Source organism: Engystomops pustulosus, chromosome 2 (genome assembly GCF_040894005.1).
Source record: "Engystomops pustulosus chromosome 2, aEngPut4.maternal, whole genome shotgun sequence".
NCBI classification, from domain to species: domain Eukaryota; kingdom Metazoa; phylum Chordata; class Amphibia; order Anura; family Leptodactylidae; genus Engystomops; species Engystomops pustulosus.
Window position 1 is genome coordinate 145,359,082 of NC_092412.1, and position 22,402 is coordinate 145,381,483.

Consider the following 22,402-nt stretch of genomic DNA (forward strand, 5'->3'; position numbering starts at 1 on the left):
CTGTCGCTTCTATGGCTGGTTCAGCGTTTCTCCTAGCACATTCCCTGCAGGAGAGGGTGATGTAATCCCTGGGTTGTACCTGAAGGCAGAATAATCAATTGCTGCACCATCCCCCAGCCGCTGTGTATGAGTGATCCAGATCAGATTGATTAATCATGCCTTGACTAACCTCCATTTGTAATTACAAGCTGCCGTGTGTAATGTGTTTATGTCAGCCAACCTCACCAAGCTTTCCCAAGGTCCTGAATATTATAATTGTTTTTTCAGCAAAATCACTCAGCTCAGGGATTAACCAAGATATGATCCTGCATCAGTGTAGCTACAGCATTCTCAAGGTATGTTTGCTTCGTAATGCATCAAATCAAATGGTAGGTTTCCATTAAGTTGAATTTGTATGAAAGTTGAAACTGGTATATTTTTTAATTGTAAATCCAGACGTTTTTTTGGTCCACTGATGAAAATTAACATTTTTGCTGTCATGGGAGCAAGGATTATCAATAAATCTTCATCCAGACACCTTATGGCTGACCATTGCAGCCTGACCTAAGGTAAAGTATCCTGAGAATATCAACAGAGGTCACAATGGTCCGTCTGTAACTAGGGGACGTCTGTAAGTCAGACGTCCTTAAGTAGGGGACCGCCTGTGTCTGGTCTGATTTGAAATTTGCTTTACAATGTAAGTTTTTTTTTGTAAGGAAGAGGGAGGTGATAACAATCTGACAACAAGTTGACATTTTTTTTTTTCATGCAGGAGAGCAAGTGAAATCTGCCTATGGCAAGAACCGGCCATTTATGAATGAGTATGACAGCCTAGAAGGACCTTCTTCTCTCAAATTTACTTCTTTACCTATGGGATATTCATCTGTCAACTATCTTGACGGGTAAATTAGCAAATATTTTTCTAATAATGGACTAGTATAATTCCAAGTAATGAATATAATCTGTTTCATAACTAATAGAAAATGCATCATCATACTTATGCTAAATAGATGATATATAAAAAAGGGAAAAAAATCAAATATAGTAGTGGCACAGTGGAAAAGGAGCCTTGTTTCAGCACAGATGTAGAACTGTAGGTGCTCTGGAAAAGTGAGATCAACGCTGGCAATGGATGCTCCCTTACATGGGAGCGGTCCACTTTTGTTTTTCTCCATTGCTCCTTTATATCATTAAAACACACAGTTCCGTATTTTCAAGGAGATTTTAGAATAGACTTTTTTGGGGATCACTACTCTTTTAATAAAATTTTAAATCTATAATATTAGAAACCCCTATATATCAATCCATTTTCAAATCTGCACCCCTCAAACTATCAGAAACAGCTTTTAGGAAGATTGTTAACCCCTTGAGATCTTCATAGTAATTAAATCATAATGACGGTGAAATTTAGAATGTTCCCATTTTGTCGTTAATTCGTTCATTTCGCCCTAAAATATACATGTTCGCCAAAGATAAAAAGAGACAAGCCATACTAAAATTTGCAATTACTCCCTAGTAGTGAGACACCCCACATGTGGACATTATTTGTTGTAGGGGCGCACAAAGAGGCGCAGAAAGTAAGGAGGACCATGCATTAGTGGTTTTTAGTTGGTCCAGGGTGCACTTTTTGCACTATAAAATATTTGTTTTTCCATTAATGTTTCCATGAAATGTCTTATTATTTGCGGGATAAGATGCATTTTTCAGTGGTACTATTTTGGAGTGACTATTCTCTATTTCTAAAAATGTATTCACTTTTTTTTTGTGATGGGCGGGGGGTGGATTAGCAAAAACATCAATGTTGTAATTGATTTTTTTGGTGCTCACCATATACCCTAAGTAATAATTTAGATTTATTCAAAGGGTTAGTACAATTACTGCAATGGCAGATTTCTAGATTCTTCCTAAGTTTTCCTAATTTTGTACACTTTTTGCATTTTTCAAGTAGCAGAACTCTTTTTATTTGCAGTCGTTGTAGCTGAATGAGAGCTTTATTCTTGCAGGGCATGGGTGAGCCAGGAAAAGGGCTCCTGATTACAGGTTCCCTTTAAAACAATCACTCTCATCCACAAAGCTGCACCTCCCTACCTCTCCTATATCATCTTAGTCTATTGCTCAGCGCATGCTCTTTGATCTGTCAGTGATCTTAGATCTCAGTAATCTCTACCTTAATTCTCTAGAATGCTCTTTCCCAGACTATCAGACTAATACCCAACCTCCAAATTTTCAAACATGCTCTTAAAACCCATCCCCTAAAAGCCTATCACACTCAAGAACTGCATGAAATTTTAACTCTCCCTTTACTAACCCACCCTATGTACTCCTCCTGTCTGTTATCCAGCAAACACCGGAAAAAATGAAAGCGTTAGCTTTCTTGCATCATCACTATAGATTGTCATCATAATAGTCTCATAATTATCATTTATTTTTGTTGCAGTAACGCCCAAAAGGCTTCCAAATGTTTCCGTGTATTTGTTCCTCGGTCACCTCTTGATTTGAATATTGGAAACAAAGTGAAAATTCTTTTACCGTCTGGTAAAGTTGGCACTGGGGTAATTTATAAATTGGAACACCAGCCTGATAAGAGTGAACTTCAAGTAGGTGTGGACCTGGAATCTCAAGAGTGTTGGCATCATTTTAGCAGATTTAAAGCACAATACAAGTTACACAGGTAAATTTGACCATATTATTTAACTGAATATTCTTATGTTCAGTAATTTTTTTTAAGAATGTCTCCAGAATGGTCCAGGAGGTATTTCTGCCCCTTTTTAGCACTCCCCCAGTCCCCATAGAACATAGTACAAACACTGCCAAAGATTTTTGTATAAAAGAGGTTTTACAGAAAAAAAAATATGTTATATGATATAATATGTAAGATGTGTTATATAGTATCCTTCAATGCCATGTGCTCTGTGACTAGGCACTTGTTCCCTGGGAGTGGCTATAGAGGAGCAGTCCCCCCCTCCTTGGGAATCTGCTCCTCCATGTGTCTTTTTCAAATATATGAATAACTCCCATTACTAGGCTTAGTGACGCCCCTTATAGCCACTCCTGAGTGACACATGGAGGAGCAGTTTCCCAAGGATGGGGAGGGAAATGCTCCTCTATAACCACTCCCAGGGGACAAGTGCCAAGACACAGAGCACATGGCATTTAAAGGTACTAAAAATCATATCTTTTTCTTTTCTTTTCCGTAAAATGTATTTTTTATGCATAAACTCTTTGGCAGTGTATGCTCTGTGGGGACTGGGGGAGTGGTAAAAATGGGTCTCCTGGTGACAGTTTCCCTTTAAGTCCATAGATTAGCATGCTGCTTGATAATGGCTCTGTGGATGAGCTGAAACGTTTCACCTTATTTTGCCATGGGTGAATAAAGATCACCTTTATACTTACCGGAGTGGTGCCTCATAGCATTTTTTGGGGTAAACGAAAGAAATATTTTACAATAATTTTACAATTTTATACTGCTCCCTGCTTTACTATTTCAGTCAATGGTATCTAACTGCGGAGGATAAAACTGCATCCCTCAATTCGGGAGGTTTCAGAGGTCTGGAATAGCACTCATTGCTGCACTCTGCTGTAGTTTTTCTGAGTTTTTCCCCTGCCTATAAAATACTGTGGTTTTTGGTTCTGCCATTGAGTCATTCCGCTGTTTAGAGTAGCAGAGGAGTTGTGCATTTTTTAGCCCTCGCTTTAGCATGACTAACTCTTTGGACTTTTGTGAACTAACCAATAGAGGTCACTGTTACCTATGTTAGTTAATAAACAAAAGAATTCATTGAATGCCTACAGCAAATTACAAGTATAAAATTATTTCAGATTGGTTTCTTGGTTGAACTTGATGGACAAGTGTCTTTTTTCAACCGTAGAAACTATGAAACTAAGATGCTAGCTACCAGCAGCCACCACTAGAGGAGCTCAATGCATAGGAATACATACAGCTACCACTATTCCACTATACCAGTGATGGCAAACCTTTTAGATGCCGAGTGCCAACTACAACCAAAATCCACGTATTTTTTGCAAAGTGCCGATGTGACAATTTAAGCAGTAACTTATTACTCCCTGCTCTGTCACATGTTCAAATTGTATAGGCACCTGAGGACACCAATACAGTAAAAGGAAAGAAAAGAAGTTTGGATTATCATTGTAGCTTCCTTCTAGGGTCCTCGGCTGCCTGGGACTGCAAGAGGCCTTGAGTTCTGTCTGGCCATAGGTTCGCCACCACTGCACTAAACTGTAAATGTCTCTATGTACTGAACTCCTATTAGTGCTGGCTGCAGGAAAATACAGATGGTACAAAACAAAAATAATGTTTTGATGCTGTTGATGGAACCAGCCCAGAACATGTGAAAATGGTTGCATTTATTTAAAAAAAGTAACAAGCTAATGGGCTCTCCAGATTGCCATCTTCTTGATAAGGAAGATTGGTCATGGTCATTTTAACACATTGCTAGTAACGCTGCCAGTAACCCATTAGTAGACCCCAGAGGTTCTTTAGTAGGCAACCATATTTAAAGAGGACCTTTCACTACACCAAACATCCTAAACTGAACATACCAGCATGTCGGCATTTGCATCCTGAATCGGGGAACTTTGAATTTTCCTCCTAGCCCCCTCCATCTGGAGATATGAGCCCCGGGATCTGACTATTACAAGTGCTGTATCATCAGAGAGGAGGAGCTGCAGCACAGGTAGAGGGTGTGTGACTATTCTAAGATCATCTGACATTATCCAATCAGCATCAGAGGGTGTCAGAGAAGAGATTCCTTTCTAATGGGCTGAGTACGTGCCGAGCAGTGGCTGCGCGCTCAGGGCATCATGTGTCAGCACATGGAACACTGCGTGATCTGGCGAGATCACAATGTTTTCCAACCTAAAGGCGGGAGATGAACCCAGGAGAGTGCAGCCGCTGCTCACCGCATACTCTGCCCTTTAGAAAGGAATTTCTTCTCTGACACCCTCCGACGCTAATTGGATGGTGTCAGAGGATTTTAGCATAGTCACCCCCCCCCCCCCCCCACCCGTGCTGCAGCTCCTCCTCTCTGACGATACAGCACTCGGAATAGTCAGATCCCGGAGGAATGGAGGGGTCTAGGAGGAAAATTCAAAGTGTCCCCGAATCAGGATGCAAGTGCCTACATGCTGGTATGTTCAGTTTGGGATGTTTGGGGTAGTGAAAGGTCCTCTTTAAGGCCACTAGGTGTATTTCATTGTGGTTGATGAAGGATTTTCCCCCAGTAAAATTTAATGAGGTTGTGAGTTTGTAATATGGACAGGTCAGGTTATATAAACCTCCAGTGACTATATTAAGATTGCGGTACTGCTCAGCGTCCATACTTGTTAACCAAGAAACAGAGATGAAGTGGGGCAAAACAGTACAGCAATGAAATAATATGAGGTCCGGTGATAAGAGAGTAGTGCTGGTGTAGCTACAGCAACGGTGCACAACCTTTTTTGGTCCAAGGGCCGCATTGTCATACTACTACCCTTTAGGGCACTATTAACCAAAATCCTAGACCCGCCAAAAACCACAGTTCAACGCAAATGCCCCCCAGAATCCTCTACCTAATTTGTACAATAAGGCTACATTCACACTACAGTATGGGGGACGTTTACGATATACGTCCCCCATACACTTCTATGGGCTCGCGGCGCCCTATGGGAGCGGTACGGTGCAGCACACGTGCGGCACCGTACCGCTCCGTAGCCCGGGAAAAGATAGGACATGTCCTATCTTTTCCCGTATTACGGCGCCGCGGCCATACATCGCTATGGAGAGGGGCGGGGGTGAGCTGCGCTCACCTCCTCTCCCCGCCCTGCCGTGTACCCGTCGTGCTACGGTGCGGCGGGCACACGGCAGTGTGCATGTAGCCTAAGTAACATAGAACCCAGAGCAGACTACAATACAGTACAGATGATAATAATAACGATGATGAAAATTGTGTGAACTCATGCAGCAGGTAACAATTGTGAATGACTGGCTGCACACAGGGGGTCTGATAGACTGCTACTGTGCCCTACGTGCCCATTTTTCTTACAATTATCTGCTGCACAGGGCCGATTCTTGCCTATTTGCTGCCTGAGGTAAAAACTGAAATACGACCCCCCTACTATTATGCTTCCCTTATGTACAAGAATATAACTACTATAATACTGCCCCCTATGTACAAGAATATAATTACTATAATACTACCCCCTATGTACAAGGATATAACTACTATAATACTACCCCCAATATATACAAGAATGTAACTACTAGTGGTAGTATCTGTAGATGCACACTGCTGACTAATATGGCAGGAAAGTAAGGGTTAGAGGCAAAAACAGTCAGATGTGTGCCGCAGTCCTGCTTGGCTTATGACCTACCAATAAACATGCAGCACTCCACTAGTAACATAACCATACACTGGTGATGTAATATCCATACTATTCTCCTAACACAGACTCTAAGGCTATATTCACACAAAGTTATGGGGGCGTATATATACGGCCGACATATATATATATAGGGCCGATATATGTCCCCCATACATCGCAATGGACTCACGGTGGCCAACGCGAGTGGTACGGTGCCGCTCCATACCCCGTAGAAAGATAGGACATGTACTATCTTTTGACGGAATATAGTGCCGTGCGCCATATATTCCTATGGAGAGGGGCGGGGGTGCTGCCATGTGCTCGCCGTGCTATGGTACAGCGGGCATCTGAATGTGGCCTAACATACATGAGAACCTGGCCTAGTGCAGAATTGTACTGGATGCATAATATCATATTGACCTTATAGCTATGTAGGTCTGCACTGCACTGATGAGATGTTCTAATAAAGGATATGTTTATAACTCACAAAGGATATGTTAAGATACATTTAGAATTTCATAAATTTACATTTATGCATGGAAGACAGTAATAGTAATGATTTCCCTGGAGAACCACTGCTATACATTGGGTAAATCATGTGCAACAACCCTACCAATACATGGGCAGAGGAGTAGTTGCCAATAAGGGCCTTTATCTGGACCTCCCCAGCAGGTGAGCCTGCGCAGCAAGGGTTGATTGGATGTGATTCTATCGACCAATTGTATTGCACCATGTACACTGAAGTGTGATTGGAAAGTATCCAACACTTGACCTGGTTAACAAAACCCCTGGACAGGGAGGGGCTAGCTCCCTTAGGCCCAGGTCTTACCACAAGATCTTAGAGCACATGCTCTTACTTCAGGCCTTCTAGGCCTCCGCTCTCACTATAGAGCACATCCTGTCACCAAGGAGAGAAACAGTGTGTAGCACACCATTAGTGCTGCAAACAGAAGTGAATACCAGGATAAAAGCTGCAGCTTCCACAACTGGACATAGCTCCATCTCAGCCTACATCTGCTACCAGGCTGGTGACCTAATTCCTGAGGACCACTCTCCATGACCACTCCAGTAATCCGGAATCTCCAGTAATCCGGAATCTGTACCAAAATCGTTCAGGCCATTGTCTGCAGTTGTTCTAATAAAGAACCGTGAGTTATTTTGCACTAAGTGGCCTCCGTCTGTTCCCTGGATAGGCTGTACAACCAAGGGCTCCCCCCATCCATCACCCAGGGACATATATTACAGACACTAAGGGGTTGCCTCAGGGAGAACAAGTACATCAGCCTCTCCCTCCATCTTTCTTGCACACACCACCTGCTGGAGACCTGCCAGGTTGTAGGACAGCCCTCCGGTCCACATACCAAGCACCGTGACCATAGCGTGCCTAGGCCACAACCGCCAGCCATTCTGGTGTTCTGAGCCCAGGCTGCCTCCAGGCTCCAAGAAAAGGCTAGGTCCCGGTGGCGGGATGTTGCACATGTATATCAATGTATATGAGTCCTTTGTGTAGCTGGTAAATAAAAGGAATGGTGCTTAGAAGACTGCACCCATTTTAATGTGACATTGCTACAATCCTTATGTAACAATGTCAACAGAGTGATAAAAAAGTAAATAGCCCCAATCATAAAGGAGTTAGATTGGAAAATGATATATGTAAACATTACAAATAGTAGATGTAATTTCAATAGATCAGATCAGGGCAAAACATTCCAGCATTAGAGTTATTTAATGGTTATGATGTAAAATCTGCTGTGTTTTGTGTTCATACTGTTACCATGGAAGCAGAGTAAACAGAAGATATACAATGTCTATTTCCTTTTCTCTTTGTTGCTGACGTCAGCTGTGATCAAGCACTAGAAACCCACTTTACTAGTTTTATGTCAGCAGAAGTTGCCAGACAGGAACATTAAAGTAGATTATTGTCCTATTTACATGTAATGTTTTGCATCTGTGTAAGAGTACATATAAAAACATGCTGTTCTATGTGAAAGTATTCACCCTATTGTTTTGGATTATTAAATTACAATCTGGAATTATATTTGGTGGTTTGTTCTACACAGCTTGTGTACCACAAAGAAGATGTTTGTCACTCTGACACAAAAATATTTCAATATGAATACAGAGAGCTTTATTGTTTGTTAATATTCATCACCAGAATGCTGCTAAAAACAATATGGGGCCACTCCAAGCCACTAAAATGTTTCCTCTTGAACCACTGATGTGTAGCTGGGAAGTGGATCTCTATCCCTTGCTGAAATTGCTATCAGACTGAAATAAGTTGTCCCAAAGACTATGCCGGTATTTAATGCCATGCTTCTTTATCTCAATCATAGCCTGTCTGATGATGGAAAGCGCCACACAGACTTATACATGAGTATATAGGGTAACCTAGTATAACACAAATGTGGGGTATACTGTATATAGGGTAACCTAGTCTAACACAAATGTGGGGTATATAGGGTAACCTAGTATAACACAAATGTGGGGTATACTGTATATAGGGTAACCTAGTCTAACACAAATGTGGGGTATATAGGGTAACCTAGTATAACACAAATGTGGGGTATACTGTATATAGGGTAACCTAGTCTAACACAAATGTGGGGTATACTGTATATAGGGTAACCTAGTCTAACACAAATGTGGGGTATACTGTATATAGGGTAACCTAGTCTAACACAAATGTGGGGTATACTGTATATAGGGTAACCTAGTCTAACACAAATGTGGGGTATACTGTATATAGGGTAACCTAGTCTAACACAAATGTGGGGTATACTGTATATAGGGTAACCTAGTCTAACACAAATGTGGGGTATACTGTATATAGGGTAACCTAGTCTAACACAAATGTGGGGTATACTGTATATAGGGTAACCTAGTCTAACACAAATGTGGGGTATACTGTATATAGGGTAACCTAGTCTAACACAAATGTGGGGTATACTCTATATAGGGTAACCTAGTCTAACACAAATGTGGGGTATACTGTATATAGGGTAACCTAGTCTAACACAAATGTGGGGTATACTGTATATAGGGTAACCTAGTCTAACACAAATGTGGGGAATACTGTATATAGGGTAACCTAGTCTAACACAAATGTGGGGTATACTGTATATAGGGTAACCTAGTCTAACACAAATGTGGGGTATACTGTATATAGGGTAACCTAGTCTAACACAAATGTGGGGTATACTGTATATAGGGTAACCTAGTCTAACACAAATGTGGGGTATACTGTATATAGGGTAACCTAGTCTAACACAAATGTGGGGTATACTGTATATAGGGTACCCTAGTCTAACACAAATGTGGGGTATACTGTATATAGGGTAACCTAGTCTAACACAAATGTGGGGTATACTGTATATAGGGTAACCTAGTCTAACACAAATGTGGGGTATACTGTATATAGGGTAACCTAGTCTAACACAAATGTGGGGTGTACTGTATATAGGGTAACCTAGTATAACACAAATGTGGGGTATACTGTATATTTTTGCAAGCTACTGTCCTGTAAATGTTTAGAATGGAAACTAAAAGGCAGACATGGTTACTTCCAGTAAAGAGAAACATGTCTTAAGTCTAAAACATTGGTAATGAAAGTAGGGCACCTATGACAACTTAATAAGGTCACCGTATGACTGTTACATTTAAATGGGCTTCACCAAAAAACACCAAAATTGTGTTTTAATTTGAATTCTCTTGGATAGCTAAAATCCACTCATGATGTTCCTCTCCTGAATAAGACTGTATATCTCTGGAGATTTCTAACAATCAAGAGTGGTGAGAATTTTTTATCACCTAATACTTATCATATATCGCTTAGATTTTAGTGGTTGGAGTGCTAACCAGAATGACTATGCATTTTTTTTTAAGTTACTCCTCCACTGGATATATATACAGTACATGGGAATATACATGTCATTGCATCTTTTACTGGTAGTTTCTATAACCATGGTTGTCAAGTTCCATTTCATCACACTGGAACTGTCCATTAAGATGGCACCTAATGAGATGGCCAGGCAAACAAGGACTTTAGACTCCTTACAACCTATAATCTTGAGTTGAGTTTAAATTAAAATTTTTCAGTAAATTCAGTGAATGCAAAGACTTTGTACTGATATGAGGTTTATTATGTCAATAAACATGAAGCCATTTAACTTTCAGCTGGTACAGTCATAGCCTGTCACGCCATAGAGCAAATATATATAATATCACATGGATGACATCTAACGCTTCATGTACAAGACTGCTTGTGAATTTTGGGGGACTCAAAGAAGAGGACAGGCCATGTTGCTTTGTTTGTGTCCTGACTGACATAGATATGAAAAATAGAAAAAGACTGACCTAAACAGGACCTAAATTGGTTGAATAAAGTCATGGAGGTGGGGAGTTTATCACTGAAGTCAAGCTCTTCCCACCTTAGAATGTTTCCTTTTTTGCAATTGACAGTATGCACCAGACTTCAGAAAAGATGGTTACTGATGTCCCTGGAAGCTTGTCCATCTATTACAGTGAAGGAGGCATTCTTAGGCAGGATGAGCTTGACTTCAGAGCTAAACCCCTCCGCCTCATCGTCTTTAAACAACCATTTTACATCTCACTATAACTGTATGATGTTAACACATGTGATCTGGAAAGTGTTTGGTAACATACTAGCAGTGGTGTATTAGGACACAGATTAGTTTCTGCAGAAAGCTTTAATACTGTACAGACCTCAGCAGTTTCTCAATTGGAATCAAGAATAATATGACTATTTCATTACTCTTTCCAATACTTACACGCTACTGTATCTCCAGATGAGCAATATCTTAAGCATACAGACAGTTGTCTGGGGGATCCTTTAGGTATACAAACTATGGGAGCCTGTTGGCATGGGCAGATTAAGGAGACCATGCTGATGGTTGTCATTGCATCCTTTTTAGTCTTTATCTGACCAAAGTGATATTGAACATCTTATACAAAAACACAATGGGGCACATTTTCTTACCCTATCCGGAGGAGTTTCCGAAAGTGCATTGTCCAAGGACAATGCACTGTGCCGCTATTCAAGTAGATTATGCACCTGGTTTGCTGAATGTGTCGCTTCACCGATCAGGTCATGTGTTGCATGAAAGGCGGCGCAATTGCGTCACAATCTGATCGCGTGCAACACAATCGCCTCCTAAATACCTGTCCCAGTAGCATGATCCCCAGAAATGTTGGAAACCCCAACTGAAATGCGGCCGCAGGACCCTTCATAAATAAGCCCCAAAGTGCTATAAATAAATTAATACGACAAAACTCAATGTCATTAATTACAAAATGGAGGTTACATAGCTTGCTTTTATGATTGCACGTTGCCCCACTGAGATGGATTCTCACTACAACATTGGCCATACTGGATGTATCACATATTTTACTGGTGTAGTATGCGCCAGCATGTGATAAATCTCCACTATATCAGTACATCTTTCCCCTACAACATACAGCCCCATGTAAAAACACACTCTCCTCATACACTGCTATATATAAGGCACTCCCTGAATCCTTCCAAAATAGTCCCATGTAAATGCATTCCTACTGACCCCCCAGCCTCTTAACATACAGTTTCATGTAAATGTATCCCACATGTACAGCAGCTTCCTAACAGCAATCGGCCAAACATAGTTACTATCAAATGACCTGCCCAGGCAGGTGCAGGACATGTGATGTGGACACGTGATCAGCAGCCATCTTTTGACCCGTGTCTAGTCCACTGGGAAAAATTCAATGGACAAATTAAAGGGCCAATACCATTTTAATTCTTCACTATAGAGTATGTCCACAACATTTTTCTCCTAAGGGAACAAAATTTAAATAACAACTAAATACATATTAACTTGTATTTTAAAGACCCATTTAAATATTTATTATGGGCTTCAGAACACAAGCCTATTTTTCAGACCTGACATGTATCATTTTGTTTGATAATAACTTCAGAACACATAACTTATCTATGTTATTTTGAGATTGTTTTTTCATGACCCACTGTGTTTTATGTCAGTGGTAAATGTTAGTTGATATGATTTATGTTTTTTTATTAAAAAAGGTTAAATGTAGCAAAAAATCTAAAAAATCTGCAATTTTCCTAATTTAAAATGTTTTTTTTTCAGACAGACAATCTTACAATCAAAATTACTTAATAAATAAAATTTACCATAGCTCTGCATTATATTTTAATAACTTTGTAAACATTCTTAAATTTTTCTAGGATGCTGACAGACTTACAATAGTAGCAGCAATTTTTAAGAAAATTTGGAAACCGTGGTTATGGACTATTGCAATTAAGAAAGAGCTTTTTAAAAGATCACAAATGACTCCATTCTCAGAAATGCCCCCATCCGGTTTTTCAAAACCCCTTTTAGAAAGTTTGTTAACCCTTTCGGTGTTTCACAGGAATTAAAGCAAAATAGAAGTAAAATTTAGAAAAATAATTTTTTTCACTAATATATTAATTTTGGCCTAAAATGTACAAATTTACAATGGGTTGTAGGAACCCCCACCCCCATTTTATTGCACAATTCCTCCTGAGCACAGAAATAACCCACATGTGGGTGGAAACTGCTTTTAGGGCATATAGGAGGGCACAGAACAGGGCGAGCACCATTTGGTTATGAGTGGGTAGATTTTCCTAAAACAGTTTTAGGCCACAATCATTCATTTACAAAGACTCTGGGGAATGGGAACAGTTAAAAACCCCAACAAGTCACCCCATTTTGGAAACCCCCAAAAAAACAAGTGACCCCATTTTGGAAACTAAACCCATGAATGAATTTATTAAGGGGTATAATGACTTTTTCTACGCCCTCTGTGTTTCACAGAAATTAAGTTGATATGGAAGTAAAAATTTGAAAAAAAAAATTTTTTCACAAATATATTAAGTTAGGCCTAAAATGTACAAATTTACAAAGGGTTGTAGAAAAAAACACACACCCCAATTTACTGCACAATTCCTCCTTTTAGGTCATATAGCAGGGCAAAGAACAAAGTGCCAATGAGCACCATTTGGCTGTGAGTGGGTAAATTTTCCTGAAAGTTTTATGCCACGACAATTCATTTACAAAGACTCTAGGGAATGGAAACAGTTAAAAACCCCAACAAGTGACCACATTTTGGAAACTAAACCTTTAAAGGTTTCCAGGATAAAGCAATAGTGACTTATAGGCCCCATTCCACACTAACAACACCATAAGTGAACAACACCCGGAAAGCAGAAATTAATCATCTAGGGGTATAATGAAAGTTTTAGGGCTAGTAAAATGAAATCCAGGCAAAATCTTTTTGCATATGTTGTGAAGAACACTTGTTCCTTCTGTATTCATCTATGGGTATAATGAAATGAAATGTGGTTTTACATTTTATTTATAATATCAATTTGTAAATGGCCTACATTGCAATTAAATTTTGGGCATGTTTGATCATTTAAAAGAAACAAAAATGACAAAATAACAATAAAATTTATATTCCAGGGAAGTATGGTAAGCGCATAAATAGTCTTTGAACAGTGGGAATAAAAGATCCCACACAATTTTACCACTTGTGGTAAGGACAGGGGGCATTCAGGTACACGGATCTGGGAGCCCTTTCCCTCATAGATACGGAATTTGTAGGTGTATCCGCTTTCACTTTCACAGAGCTTGTAAACTTTGATTCCGTACCTAGCTCTTTTGCTTGGCAAATATTGCCGAAATTTAAGCCTACCTCTAAAGAATACAAGTGACTCGTCGATGGGTCACTACTGGCCTAATTTTATATAATCGGTCTTAGGCATGGTCGCCAGCAGCAGGACACTGACTATTATCTCTGTAATGCAGAAATTTTTTAAAATCAGATTGATCTTTATTGATTTTTACATTTTAAAGAAAACAACACAACACCAACAATGCCGCAATTGGGGAAAAAGACATCCCCAGGAACCAGCTCTCGCTCCCTCTTAAACTGGGATTGGTCAGGCTGGATTCGCTCACCAATCACAGTTATCGTCGGGCAGGGACGGCTGTGATTGGTCCCTGGCCCGTTGTCAGTGACTATCTGCTGTCGGTGACAGCTGTCGTCATGGACTTGTCACCATGTGTTTACACATGGTTATGCTTTCAATGTATGACGATAAAGATCAGTGGTGGCGAACCTATGGCATGGGTGCCAGAGGCGGCACTCAGAGCCCTTTTTGTGGGCACCCGGGCCTTCACCCCAGCACACCAGACAGGACTCAAAGAATCTTCCTGCAGTTCCAAGGAATTTAAAAGATGCTGCTTTCAGTCATATATTAAAGTAATACTTACTTCACTACTTGGAAATGTAAGAAGAGGGAGAATGAGTAGACAGGGCCAAATTATCTTTGGAGGACCTTCTGCTGTCCCCACGATTCTCTGAGTACAGTGGGACACTGGAAAGAAGCCAAAATTATCCTAATTTTCCAACTTGTGCTCAGGAGGCCAATATGATGGAATGTTGTTGAGGAATAGGGATCAATAAGTTACTGCTTTAATTTATGGTTGGCACCTCACAATAAATAAGGGGGGGTTTGGGTTGCAGTTTGGGCACTTGCTAAAAGGTTCGCCATCACTGATATAGATCGTCTTTTTGCGGGAAGTAAAAGACAGTCTATATTGCCTTGCGTCGCTAACGTGTTAAAGAAAATTGCTTTTCTCACTATAATACTTTCTAACTTGGAATCTGGTCACTGGTTAAATAGTGACTTGCTCTATAGCTTGTATATTTATGTTGCTGATATCCAGACTTTTCTATTGGCCTTCATATTTTTGCAAGTTTATTTAATTTTCCGTCAATGTTTGACATGGTTGCTGAATTCCCCTGAATATACACCCCGTATAGACTGTCATACTATTTCCAGTAGCCACCTGATTAGGTGCTAGAGACTTAAGGGGACTCCTGATGTTGATATTCTATTGGTACAGATTCTAGATGTATACATGCCTTTTGAGTATTAATATCACACATTAAGGGAATATCCTTTTAAATTCAAATTTTGCAGCCCCTTTTTGTACTGTTTCATTACTACCCCATAGCCTGACCTTTACTGCCCTGGCAGAATTCAGAGATTTTCATTTTAAGCTGAAAATCCTAATAAATTTCACATATAAAGTATTGTAGGGTATTACATCAACAATAATTGGAATTTATGGTCATTAATTCCTGCTATAATAATTATCTGCTATAAAACCAATAGACCAAAGCAGAATGGCAAGTTATTTGCCACTTGTCACAGAAACCAGTGGAATAGTATTTGAAGGTGTGTACATTCCTTTTGTCCCTGTCCTACACAGTCTAAAAGAACACAGGGAAATGTCTTTCTTTTTTTTTAAAGAAAAATTGGTTTTCTAGTTGGAACAGCCAAACCCTGGTTTGGAGGACCTGGCCGCTGGAGTAAGTATAACTGGGTAGGTCTCTAATACTCCATTTAGTCGCTTCAGGGATTTGGGATGATTGTGGCTAATCACCTTCCACTCTGTCCTGACGTGTGCTTTAAACCCTTCCCACCTTCTATAACTATAGAACTTCTATAACTATCTATAACTTTTTTATTTTTCCATGTAAAGAGCTGTACGATGGCTTTTTTTCTGCAAAAATTATTCCAAATGCAGTGAAATTGTTGAAAAAATGCATTTGCTCCATTTTCTTGTGGGTTTGGTTTTAAGACTTTCCCTGTGTGCCCCAAATGACATTTCTACTTTAATCTTTGGAAATATACAAAAACAAAGAGGCATGTGTCAAGTAGCAAAAAGACAAAATTTATTTTAATTAACAAAATAGACATAACACAAACATCAATAGGGCAAAAAATAAAAACATTTAAAAAGGATGCAAAGCAATGCACCCACGAGTGAAAGGTCACCTAGAGCCTGACACCTGATACTGTCAGGTCATTCAGACCTGAGCCACCCACAGACCAATCCCACAACACTGACTACAAAGTGCAGGTATATGACGGCTGGGTGCATGTGTATGTGAACTGAAGTGGTGTGTCCACAATCAGCAGGATGGGCATGAGGAAATATGAAGATCTATGTACAGCTTGTGCGAGGTGTCCTTCTATGCCAAAAAGTGATAATGATGCCCTTATAACACACGACACCCACATGGAACCATGCCTGTAGATTACCGGAAGGATGTGGGATGGGGAAGAGAGCTCAGGAGAGGTCGCCCCGCGCGTTCCGCCGCCAACCGCAGCTTCCTCAGGGGTGCCCCATGAATGTAGTACCCAAGTATAAATACCTGTGATGCCTGATGTTAATGTGCGGCCGGTGCGTGTGTGCCGGGGCTGCGTCGGAGGTCATGCCCCCGGAAGTGGAGAGCAGCACGCTGCGGGGCAACATCACATCCGCTGGCGCGGGCGGCTGCCCACGCATGAACGCTACAATCCCGTATCCGGGCAACGCCGGCGACGCTGCTGGATGACGAATGAAAACATGAAGATGGATGGGAGATATATGCCTGTATGGGCCAAATTACTAATAAAGTGCAGGTGCATTATTAAAGTTAATATTACGAAAAAAACAAGTGATACAAAAATAGTGCATAAGGGTACTTATTCCCTCCAACAATGGAGATGCAAAAAAGCAAAGAATAAAATTCTATACAGAAGCTGAGGTCAAAATATGAAAGATCTACAATTCATGTTATTAAGCCCAGTGAAAAAGAAATCTTTTTGTTTTGTAACATAAAAATAATAATAATAAATCCCCCCAAAAATATAAATAACCGAATATAACAGGCACACACTGACATCCACTCATCCATAATATATGCATGGGCCCATGCACACTCGGCCACCACTCATACAGAAAATATATACAATCACACAATATTTCATATTACCGTAGATTTCCACAAAATCAATATACGTAGTGGGTACTGAAAACTTGTCAATATGGCCGTATCTGTTTCATATATATGACTAAAGTCAGGCTTGAATTCGCATGGTGATGGAATGGGGGTCGAGGATAATGCAGATCAGACAGTCTTATAACAGCCTCAGATAAGACGTTGGAGTCCAAAGAAGGAGACACAGGAAAGAGTCTTCTATAGGATCAAGACCTAGATCACAGCACAGTTGGAAAACAAAATCATACAAAAATGATACAGGAATTGTACAAAAAACAGGTAAGTCCAACCAAGATCTTATGAACGATTAAAACCAGTGACAAAAGCACTGATGCATGCAGGGGAGCTGTTAAACGTGTGAAAGCTATGCATGGAGGTGGATGCGGTGCACTTATGCCTAAATAGGGGAGGAAAAAGGAGAAAAAGGGGGAAAGAAAAACGAAAAAAAGAAAAAGAAAGGAAGATGAAAGTGGAAACACCCCCAAAATGTGTAATGTGTGGGTCATAAATGAAAATTGTGGGGGGAGAAGGTAAAAGTGACAGGTGATGAGCACAGGCATGAAAGTGAATGCAAAAAATGTGAATCTATATATGACCTGAGTGACCAAAGAAAAAAGGGGGAAAAAAAGGAGAAAAAAAGGGGAAAGGATGTAAAGAACCGTGCGAGGAGGAGGCAGAGAGCCAGAAGCAGAGAGAAAGAGTGAACCCTAGAAAGTGGGGGTTGAGGGAAAGCAAAAACAGTGCGGGTGTAAGTGCCATGACCTCACATCCATTGAGGAGGAGATCTGGATTATCTCTATGGACGTTGAGTCCCTATATAATAATATTTTACACGAGGTGGGTGTTAACGCGGTTTCTTATTTCATGCAACAGGATCAGGACGGGGATGAGCACCACCAGGGTTTCCTCTTGGAACTTTTGGGGTTTTTGCTTAGACACAACCACTTTGTCTTTGATAGAACCCACTACAGGCAGGTCTCGGACACAGCGATGGGTGCACGCGGTGCTCCTTTCTACGCCAACCTATTTCTAGGTTGGTGGGAGGAGACCAGAGTGTACCCATCCAGTGACTTCCAGAGGCATGTCGTCGGTTGGTATTGCTATATTGACGACGTGCTTGTCTTCTGGAGGGGCCCGTCTGAGACCTGCCATGCCTTTGGGGGGGCTCTTAACACTAATGATTGGCAAATACGGCTGACACCAGTGTTTTCCCAAACAGAAGTGAACTTCTTGGACCTACGAATCTCTATCAAACAAGTTATTGAAACAACGATGTACAGGAAAGAAACTGCGACGAATAGCTTATTACACTTATTAGCTTATTTTCATCCCTGTCACCTGAAGGATGGCACAAGGTTTTCCACAGTCTGTTTTTGCATGTGTGTAGCCCTCCATAGGGTTTAATCATTGTGTTCAGATCCCAAATTTGCTTACTTTATTCTTTGGGTCAGTATTATCATGGATATACAAAATTTATATAGATTGTAAAACAAATTGAAACTTTCTGTACAAAAAAAAAATCTTCATTTCGCCATGTGGCGCCGGCTTCCTACCGCCGCTAGCAAAGCAAAGAGTTAACACACTAGCACCAAACTATAATGTCACATGTTGGTAAGGGGTTAAAAGCCTAAAAAGGTAGCTGCGCCACAGTTGCCTAGAGTGGACTGTGTTGTTGATTTGCCAAAAGTGTGTTGATACTTATATTTATTTACTGCAGTTTTAAATTGCCCACTTTAGAAGAGCCCAAGATAACAAGAACAAACTCCCACCATTCTTGAGAATAGAGGTCCCATTCTCATTAACAAACGAAGTGACAGGTCAAGCATTCATACTGTCAATACTAAGGGAGCGGTTGGAAATTGCCACGCCCAGTACTGGGCTATCTCCAGCACTCCTACAGACAGGATTAAATGAAGAAAAGTCTCTGGCGGGCACAGCCCCAACGATACCGCCGACAGCCCAACGCGTGGCCCGACTCTCCAGGGGCAGGGGTGATCACAGCAGGACTTTCCAGCGGTGCTCAATCAATGTATATAAGAAGATATCCATACATAAACATAGAAAGAGATGACGGCACTCACCGGTTCCAAATGCATGAAAAGCGTCCTTTATTGGTGGGGAAGCATGCAGGGGGGTAAACAGACAGGTTCCGGCAACGGGGCCGTTTCACGCAGAATGAAGCAAAAAACACATACTGAAACGTATTATCTACACTCACCGGCCACTTTATTAGGTAAACCATGCTAGTAACGGGTTGGACCCCCTTTTGCCTCAATTCTTCGTGGCATAGATTCAACAAGGTGCTGGAAGCATTCCTCAGAGATTTTGGTCCATATTGACATATTGATGGCATCACACAGTTGTTGCAGATTTGTTGGCTGCACATCCATGATGCGAATCTCCTGTTCCACCACATCCCAAAGATGCTCTATTGGATTGAGATCTGGTGACTGTGGAGGCCATTTGAGTACAGTGAACTCATTGTCATGTTCAAGAAACCAGTCTGAGATGATTCCAGCTTTATGACATGGCACATTATCCTGCTGAAAGTAGCCATCAGATGTTGGGTACATTGTGGTCATAAAGGGATGGACATGGTCAGCAACAATACTCAGGTAGGCTGTGGCGTTGCAACGATGCTCAATTGGTACCAAGGGGCCCAAAGAGTGCCAAGAAAATATTCCCCACACCATGACACCACCTGTTTTTGCATGTGTGTAGCCCTCCATAGGGTTTAATCATTGTGTTCAGATCCCAAATTTGCTTACTTTATTCTTTGGGTCAGTATTATCATGGGTATACAAAATTATACGGCTTGTATACAGCCTGAACCGTTGATACAAGGCAGGATGGATCCATGCTTTCATGCCAAATTCTGACCCTACCATCCGAATGTCGCAGCAGAAATCGAGACTCATCAGACCAGGCAACGTTTTCCCAATCTTCTACTGTCCAATTTCGATGAGCTTGTGCAAATTGTAGCCTCAGTTTCCTGTTCTTAGCTGAAAGGAGTGGCACCCATTGTGGTCTCTGACGTACTGTGCGTTCAGAGATGCTCTTCTGCCTACCTTGGTTGCAACGGGTGGCGATTTGAGTCACTGTTGCTTTTCTATCAGCTCAAACCAATCTGCCCATTCTCCTCTGACCTCTGGCATCAACAAGGCATTTCCGTCCACAGAACTGCCGCTCACTGGATGTCTTTTCTTTTTCGGACCATTCTCTGTAAACCCTAGAGATGGTTGTGCGTGAAAATCCCAGTAGATCAGCAGTTTCTGAAATACTCAGACCTGCCCTTCTGGCACCAACAACCATGCCCCATTCAAAGGCACTCAAATCACCTTTCTTCCCCATACTGATGCTCGGTTTGAACTGCAGGAGATTGTCTTGACCATGTCTACATGCCTAAATGCACTGAGTTGCCGCCATGTGATTGGCTGATTAGAAATTAAGTGTTAACGAGCAGTTGGACAGGTGTACCTAATAAAGTGGCCGGTGAGTGTATGTCAGCTGAATGTGCAAAAAAAAATGAAAATAACTGAAAAAACATGGCCCTAGCTAGGATCTAACTCTAGTACTTAGGATTGTAAGCATCAAGGAAAAATATTTTTTAGTTAACTCCAAACAAATTAGAATTGTAAATGAGTTTAATTTAAAAAAAAAAAAGGTATAAAGTATAAATTGGTAGTCGTTATGATGCATTTTGGGATGAACCCTTTCTCAAATGTAGGACAAGCATATACAAAGACACAGTCCCATATGAAACATTGTATACACATAGATATGTTAATAAGTGGGAGGATAGAATGGACAATGACATTTAGCCAATTTGGAATATGGGTTCCAGGGCGAGCAGACGGTGAAGGGGCGGACCTATACTCTGTGCTTGCTCTAATGTTTCTGCCCCATGTCTGCTCTCTCCAGGATGGGATAAGGAAAACCATGCGTCTTTTATCTACCTTGTAAGGCAGCTCCCTTAACATCAAGCAGGACCAACAAAAGGCCTTGTGACATGATGCAAGATAAAAACCAAACCAGTATATCTATTCCAGAAGGAACAGAATCCTAACTGTAGACAGTACTGTTTTGACCTGGTTGGGTCTCTTCAGCACTTCGTAGGGAACTTTTTTTTGAGTGAGAGTCTTGAGACTAGGGTCGGAAAGTAAGAGTTCTCCTTATGGAGACTGCCAATTAAGGCCTGTGGAGACCTAAAGCCATGGATGCTTCACTAGGGAATTCTAAGAAAATATGCAAATAAGTTTTCCAGAATGGGATAAGGAAAACCACGCCTCTTTTAGCTACCTTGTAAGGCCAGTCCATTGACATCAAGCATGACCTACAAGAGGCCTTATGACATAATGTGGTAAAACCAAACCAATATATCTATTCCAAAAGGAACAGACTCCCAACTGTAGACAGCACTGTTTTTACCTGGTTGGGTGTCTTCAGTACATGGTTGGGAACTGGTTTAGCTGAGTGACAAGCTTGTGACTAGAGTCAGGAAGTAAGAGTTCTCCTTACAGAGACTGGCAACTAAGACTACCGTGTAGAGAATTCCTGCTTCTTATAATCCAAGCAAAATTTCTAAATTGTGCAATGATGCATGGATGTCAATGTTTCAAGCTTTGTATGATGATGTAAAATTAAAAAAATATATAAAATGTCTGATTTTGATTACATAACTGTATTTTTTACTACAAACTTTTTCTTTGTCTCTCATTTCATATGTTTCAGTGATCCACCCTCAGGAGTGTTTGTGCCTTTCAGCAAAGTATTGATGGTTTGGGAATAAACAGATTCTGCCAAGATTTGATTGGATTTATTGGATTTTAAGGAAATCGTCTACGTGGAATTTATCTAATACATGAAGATTTATGAAGAATTATGTAATAGATATACCAGAGAATTCAAGGATGCTTTACAAAGAGTATATTATCATGTGGATTTAGCTTATTAAAATATTAGGTGTGATTATATTATACACATTGCAATATAACTATAGTTAAATCACAACCCTATCCATGCATGACACCATTTATAATATTTTCTTCTATGTATAGGTTCACCTTCCATGAATTTAACACAAAAATATTAGGCAACCATGATACACCAAACAACTGCCCAGTAAGCAGTACACATTGGGGGGAATTCATTAAGACTGCAGTTTTAAAGCCAATCTTAACCTCCCCCTGCT

The 22,402-nt window shown here is 40.7% G+C and overlaps 1 protein-coding gene across 5 annotated transcripts in view; it reads left to right on the plus strand.

Moving 5' to 3' along the window:
• Positions 1 to 22,188, plus strand: part of LOC140118635 (uncharacterized) — a 33,734-nt gene extending 11,546 nt beyond the window's left edge. For all 5 annotated transcript variants that reach the window (XM_072136774.1, XM_072136779.1, XM_072136777.1 and 2 more), the window contains 3 exons: positions 752 to 881; positions 2,417 to 2,650; positions 21,943 to 22,188. In XM_072136774.1, the coding sequence (XP_071992875.1) occupies positions 752 to 881; positions 2,417 to 2,650; positions 21,943 to 22,000 (422 nt within the window). In that variant the 3' untranslated portion in view covers positions 22,001 to 22,188. The remainder of the gene's footprint in view (positions 1 to 751; positions 882 to 2,416; positions 2,651 to 21,942) is intronic.
• Positions 22,189 to 22,402: the final 214 nt, after the last annotated feature.